The sequence below is a fragment of the Mauremys reevesii genome, linkage group 21 (genome assembly GCF_016161935.1).
Source record: "Mauremys reevesii isolate NIE-2019 linkage group 21, ASM1616193v1, whole genome shotgun sequence".
In the NCBI taxonomy this organism is placed as follows: Eukaryota; Metazoa; Chordata; order Testudines; family Geoemydidae; genus Mauremys; species Mauremys reevesii.
The window spans coordinates 20310817-20317923 of record NC_052643.1 but is presented as its reverse complement, the minus strand read 5'-3'; the positions used below and the strand labels follow the sequence as shown (position 1 = coordinate 20317923).

The 7107-nt window shown below is 52.1% G+C and overlaps 1 protein-coding gene across 1 annotated transcript; it reads right to left on the bottom strand.

Moving 5' to 3' along the window:
* Window positions 1–2624: 2624 nt before the first annotated feature.
* Window positions 2625–5603, bottom strand: LOC120388038. Its single transcript, XM_039509575.1, has 3 exons — window positions 5592–5603; window positions 3546–4325; window positions 2625–2943 (listed from the first exon to the last, which is right to left on the bottom strand). Exons 1-3 carry the CDS (start codon window positions 5601–5603, stop codon window positions 2803–2805), a joined length of 933 nt encoding a protein of 310 aa, XP_039365509.1. The 3' UTR covers window positions 2625–2802.
* Between the last annotated feature and the right edge of the window lie 1504 nt (window positions 5604–7107).

The following is a 7107-nucleotide window of genomic DNA, read 5'->3' as shown; positions in this document are numbered from 1 at the left end:
GGCCCACTAGAGCAGAGACTCAGTCAACACCCACAGTCACCGCTTCACTCAAGCGCCCACTGCCCTGCATCTTTTCGGTCCCCTACTTGTTCATAGCTTACAAGACCTAGCCTGTGGGGATGCACAACTAACACACCTGCCCATGTCCTATGAAGGGAGACAGCACAAGAAGAGGCAAGGACAGAGAGAGAGTGAGACAGACAGAGTGTGTGTTGGCCAACACATTAGAGGAGAGAGAGAGAGAAATGTGGGAGGGAGTCAAGAAACTCACCAGCTGGAGTCATCCCCCTGGATCTAATATGCTGCAGAGGACACACTGGTCCTGGCCAGAGACATGAGCAGCCCCTGAAAATGGGGACCTTGTCTCTTTCATAACCACTAGTTAGGAACCTTTTCTTACAAACCCAGACCTTGCTAATGGGGCGTCCCCACCAGGAGCTGAGCCATGAGCAGAGCAATCACCAAACCAGACACTTATCTCAGTGACAGTGGCCTCTGCTCAACTCCCAGATGGACGGCTCTTGCCTGGCCTGAACAATGCTCACAGGCTCGCTGCTCTCACTCACTTTCCATTGCATAAGGGCAGTAGACTCCGACGTGTGACTTCTTTTTCCTTGGTACTAAACCCAGCAGAGGGGAGAAAAGCCAAAAAAGAAAATAGCATCTCCGTCTGCAATGTCACGTAGTCTCTTCATTTTACAGCTCCTGTATCCCACGGTTCTGCCCTCAACCCATCTCCCATCACTACTTTACACCTGCAACTAGAAGGGACCCATTGTAACTGCACCCAAAATAGTCACTTTGCTCAGGAGACTCTTGGCTCTTCCCCCACCTTAATGCCAAAGAGCCTCATGCCCAACGAGGAAGCACACGGCATGTGAAGAAAAGTACAGCAAGAACAGATGAGGAATTCAAAGCACCGACAGCTTACTCACAGCCAGTTATGCGGGAAGCAGAAAGCCGAGGACTGTTCGTGTCTGCTCAGAAGGATGTTCAGTTTCCTCATGTCCACATCTGCCAACTTCTCCTCTGGCTACGGCTCCTGGGAAATTCCTCTGGAAATGGATCTGCAAAAGCCAAGCATGAGCCATCACTACACACCTCTCTATTGATGCTTGAAATCTTGCCCTCATCCCTGCCTCCCTCTTCCAGCCCATCTACATCTACCCCACTTGATGAACAGAGACCAAGTTAACACTGACAGTCACCCCTCCACTCCCACGCCCGCTACCTTGCACAATTTTCATCCCCTCCTACTTCATCATGGCCCCCGAGACCTACCCTGTGGGGGTGCACACCGAGCACACGTGCTTGTGTCGTACGAAGGGAGACAGCACAAGGAAAAGCAAGGACAGAAAGAGAAAGGGTGTGTGTTGGCCAACGTACTGGAGAAGAGAGAGAGAGAGAAAAAAAAAACACAGGAGGAAGGCAAGCAACTTGCCACCTGGAATCAACCTTCTGGATCCAACTTTTTCTGCAGAGGACACAGCGCTTGTGAACAAAGAAATAAGCAGTCCCTGAAAATGGGGACCTTGTCTCCTTCAGAACCCACACCTAGTCAGGAATATTTTGTTACAAACCCAGTCCCAGCTAATGGGGCGTTTGTATCTGGATTCAGGTGGGCAGTGAGCAGAGCAATCTCCAAAACAGATACTTCTCATTGACAGTGGCGGCTGCTCCGCTTCCAGCTGGATGGCTGTTGCCTGGCATCCAAAATGCTTGCGATCTCGTCGCTCTCACTCGCTTTCCGTAACGTGAGGTGAGCCGACGCTAACCCTCCACTTCTTTTCTCTTGGTCCTGAGCCCAGCACAAGGGGGTGGAGGAGAAACAAACAAGTTAGCATCTCAGTTGGCAACATCACATAAGTTCTCCCATTTACCGCACCCCAGACCTCCACCCATAACCCTTCTTCCGTTACACCTTTAGGACCACATCTAGAAAGCAGCCTGTTGCACCTACACTCAAAACAGCCAATCTGCACAGGAGACTTGTGCCTTTCCCTCCTCTTAACCCCACAGAGCCATGTACCCAACCAGGAACAAAACTGGAGCGAGAACAGATGAGGAATTCGAAGCACTGACCACTTACTCACAGCCAGTTATGTGGAAAGCAGAAAGCTGAAGACTGTTCGTGTCTCAGAAGAATGTCCAGGCTCCTCAGGTCCGCGTCTGCTAGTTTCTCCTCCTGCTGCTGCTCCCCAATGATTTCTCTGCAAGTGCAGCAAATAAGCCAAGCAAGAGCCATCGCTAAAGAAAATACAATTGATGCGTGAAATCTTGCCCTCATCCCTGCCTCCCTCTCCCATCCCATCCCCTCCCCATCAGCCCCACTAGAGCAGAGACTCAGCCAACACCCACAGTCACCACTCCACTCTAGCACCCACTGCCCTGCATCATTTCGGTCCCCTACTTGTTCATAGCTCACAAGACCTAGCCTGTGGGGATGCACACCTAACACACCTGCCCGTGTCCTAGTAAGGGAGACGGCACAAGGAGAGGCAAGGACAGAGAGAGACAGACAGACAGTGTGTGTTGGCCAACACATTAGAGGAGAGAGAGAGAAAAATGTGGGATGGAGTCAAGAAACTCAACAGCTGGAGTCATCCCCCTGGATCCAACCTTCTGCTGCAGAGGACACACTGCTTGTGGACAGAAAAATGACCAGCCCCTGAAAATGGGGACCTTGTCTCCCTCGTAACCACCAGTTAGGAACCTTTTCTTACAAACCCAGCCCTAGCTAAAGGGGTGTCCCTACCAGGAGGTGGGCCGTGAGTAGAGCAACCACCAAACCAGACACTTATCTCACTGAGAGTGGTGGCGGTTCCACTCACAGATGGACGGCTTTTGCATCGCATCAACAATGCTCGTGGTCTCGTCGCTCTTGCTCGCTTTCCATTGTGTGAGGACAGTAGACTCTGACGCGTGACTTCTTTTCTCTTGGTACTAAAACCAGCACAAAGGAGGTAAATAATTAAGTTACCCTCTCAGTCAGCAATGTCGGGTAGGCTTTTTTCGCCTCTCCCACACAGTGGGACTCCGCCCTCAACCCTTTTCCCATTACACATTTAGGACAAAAAGTAGAAAGGACCCTATAATCGTTCACGCCGGGGCTCGACCCTCCTGAGGGCAGGAGGGGAGCCACACCGACTCACTACACGTCCTCTGTTACAAGAGCTGAGCAATAGTACACAGTTCAAGGGAGCTCAGGCCCTCTGGTGCAGGGGCTGAGCAGCAATCACATTTCAAGGGTGGGGCTCAGGCCCTCTGGTGCAGGGGCTGAGCAGCAACAGGTTGGTATATAGGACCAGGTCCTTACACCTGAGCGTTGGGTGAGGGGGAAAACTGGCACCCATAAGTGGGGTGGCAGGGGGGATGCAGGCCCACCCACTCCACTGCGTCCCAGCCCGGGGCCCTAGCAGCAGCTATCACCGCTGCAGGTCAGTGGGGTCCTGACCGCAACACACTGACATAGGCTCGTATGTGTCTGCAGCCTAACTGGGGTCGGCTACCCCCGGGCTACTTCCAGTTCCCCCCTCAGGGCCTACCTCCTCCATGGTATCGGTCCCAGGCCAGTCCACCAGCATAGGTTCCTCTCGACTGGGGCTTGGTGGCAGGTCCGGTAGCTCCTCGGGGAAGTCTGGCCAGGCGGGTTCAGGCGGCTCCTCCGGGTAACAGCAGGGACGGGGAGGCTCCGGCGGCTCCTCCTCGTAGTGGGCGTGGGGAAGCTCCAACGGCTCCTCCCAGTAAGGGGCGCAGGGAGGCTCTGGCGGCTCCTCCTCATAGCGGGCGCGGAGAAGCTCCGGCCAGTCCGGGCAACTGCCTCGGGTCCCGGAGGTTTCCCAGTCGCGAGCTCCCGGCAGCACATCTGCTCCCTGCAGCAGCTGGGCCCTGACTGAGTTCTGGCTGCCAGCTTTTCTACTTCCTGTCCCGCCCCTTGACTTCCAGGGGGCGGGAACAGGTGGCAGTGGCTCCGCCCACTTGGGTGTCTGCAGGGGTGCTCCCTCTGCTGGGCAGGAGGGGAGCCACACCGACTCACTACAGACCCCTTGCAACAACCACCGAAAAAGCCACTCTGCACTGCAGACTCTGCACAGAAATGCCAAACCCGCAGAAAAATATGCAGCAATTGGGCTTGCTTTTGGCTTAATTGGCTCGTGAGTTGCTTGTTGGCTAGTTTTTGGCTTGTAGGTTGTTTCTTGTTGTAGCTTCTTGTCTTTTTTTTTTTTTTTAATCGGCTCCCAGCAGTCGGGGGCAAGCAGGAGGAAAGAGGGGAAGAGAGTCCACAGCGGGCCCACCGCAGTCCCAGACTGCACACCAGGCGAGATCTAGTCACAGAGCTTTGGGGTTCTTAGGGATTGGCATGTTTTGAAATGGAATTAGCTTGATTTTTCGCTTAGACTCATAGACTTTAAGGTCAGAAGGGACCATTATGATCATCTAGTCTGACCTCCTGCACAATGCAGGCCACAGAATCTCACCCATCCACTTCTACATCAAACCCCTAACCTATGTCTGAGTTACTCAAGTCCTCAAATTGTGGTTTGAAGACCTCAAGTTGCAGAGAATTCTCCAGCAAGTAACCCGTGCCCCATGCTGCAGAGGAAGGCAGAAAACCTCCAGGGCCTCTGCCAATCTGCCCTGGGGGGAAAATTCCTTCCTGACCCCAAATATGGTGATCAGTTAAACCCTAAGCATGTGGGCAAGACTCACCAGCCAACATCCAGGAAAAAAATTCTCTGTAGTCACTCAGATACCACCCCATCGGGCATATTTACCTGCTAATAATCAAAGATTAATTAATTGCCAAAATTAGGCTAGCCCATCATACCATCCCCTCCATAAACTTATCAAGCTTAGTCTTGAAGCCAGATATGTCTTTTGCACCCACTACTCCCCTTTGAAGGCTGTTCCAGAACTTCACTCCTCTAATGGTTAGAAACCTTCATCTAATTTCAAGTCTAAACTTCCTAGTGTCCAGTTTATATCCATTTGTTCTTGTGTTCACATTGGTACTAAGCTTAAATAATTCCTCTCTCTCCCTAATATTTATCCCTCTGATATATTTATAAAGAGCAATCATATCCCCCCTCAACCTTCTTTTGGTTAGGCTAAACAAGCCAAGCTCTTTGAGTCTCCTTTCAGAAGGCAGGTTTTCCATTCCTTGGATCATCCTAGTAGCCCAGGCAACTGCAACTCTGGTCCCTTCCCCAGCCTTAATCCCACAGAGCCCTGTACCCAACGAGGATGCACATGGTGTCTGAAGAAAATTACAGCAAGTACAGATAAGAAATTCCAAGCACTGACCATTTACTCACAGCCAATTATGCAGGAGGGAGAAAGCTGAGGACTGTTCATGTCTGCTTAGAGGATGTTCAGGTCCACTTCTGAGAGTCTCTCCTCCGGGTAGGGCCCCTGGACAATTCCTCTGCCAGCGCAGCTGCAAAAGCCATGCATCAGCCAGCATTACACACTCAAACAGATAGTCAACATCAAGAGTATGCACTCCACTCTTGCGCCCACTACCCTGCATGATTTTGGTCCCCTACTTGTTCATAGCTCACAAGACCTAGCCTGGGGGGATGCACACTTACACCCCTGCCCATGTCCTACAAAGGGAGACAGCACAAGGAGAGGCAAGGACAAAGAGAGAGAGGGACAGAGAGACAGAGTGTGTTGGCCCATACATTAGAAGAGAGAGAGAGAGAAAAACATGGGAGGAAGTAAAAAAAAAAACAAAACTCACCAGCTGGAGACATCCCCCTGGATCTAACGTTCTGCTGGAGAGGACACACTGCTTGTGGACAGAGAAATGACCAGCCCCTGAATATGGGGACCTTGTCTCCCTCGTAACTACAGCTATTCAGGAACCTTTTCCTACAAACTCAGCCACAGCTAACGACAAGTTCTGGCCTGGAGGCAGGTGGGCCGTTACCAGAGTCCTCACGGAACCAGACACTTATCTCACTGATGGTGACGTCTGCTCCACTCCCAGCTTCATGGCATCTGCATAGCCTGGAATCAACAACGCTCACTGTCTCACGGCTCTTGGGTGCCTTCCATGGCACAACGGGGGTGGGTTCTTACCCTTCACTTCTTTCTCCGTGGTACTAAACACAACACAAGAGGGAAAAACAGAAGTTATCATCAGAATCTGCAGTGTTGTGTAGGTGGTTCTTCTCCCATCTCCCATTACACCTTTATAGATACAATTAAAAAGCACGCAACGCACACTCAGCCTTTGGAGCTCCTGGCCAGAGAATGCTGTGAAAGCCAAGACTATAATGGGGTTCAAGTAAGAAGTAGGTACAGGAACTCCTCACTTAACGTTCTCGTTATGTTCTTGAAAAATGCGACTTTAAGTGAAACGATGTTAAGCAAGTCCAATTTCCCCATAAGAATGAATGTAAATGAGGGGGGGGGTTACGCTCCAGGGAATTATTTTTTGCCATACAGTACAGTACTATAGTTGGGGGGTGCCCCTGCCTTACCCCACACGGGCACAGCCCACTGGCACTGTTGACAATGAGGCAGGCAAGGAGGCTGAAGGTGCTGTAGGCTAGCAGAAGCACGTTGCACAGGAGCAGCTTCCCCTCTCTGCAAGCACCAAGGTTGGGGGCCTCAACCCTCGGCCGCCCATGCCGCCTCTTCCCCCAAGGCCCCACCCTTAACCTGCCTCTTCCTCCCCCCTCCTTCCCCTTTACTTCATACACCGCGTCCTCACTCCTGTCCGCAGCAATCAGCTGGCTTGCGGCATTTGGAAGCAGGGGAGGGAGGGGGAGCCTGCACAACCAGTCTTCACTCCCCGTCCCCGGACGCCACAAGCCAGCTGATTGCCACAGGCAGGAGGCCATGGGGGAAGGCACTGATCCGCAGGGTCTGCTGGCAGGCAGGAAGTGCCGGGGGGGCGCATAGGAGAGCTGATGGGGGGCTGCCGACTGTGGACAAAGCAGGCAGCCAAACGCCGTTATAGCGAAGCATTGCGCAACTTTAAATACAGCATGTTCTGTAATTGAGCAGGGACGTAAGATTGAAACAATGTTAAGCGAGAGGATGTTATGTGGAGAGTTACTGTCAATTCATGGAGGATCAGTCCATCAACGGCTATGA

Excerpts from the sequence above, each read along its gene's own strand:
- LOC120388038 (XM_039509575.1), bottom strand. Across the intron at positions 2,944-3,545 it reads GGACCGATACCATGGAGGAG|TACCAAGAGAAAAGAAGTCA; the intron begins GTAGGCCCTGAG and ends TGCTGGTTTTAG.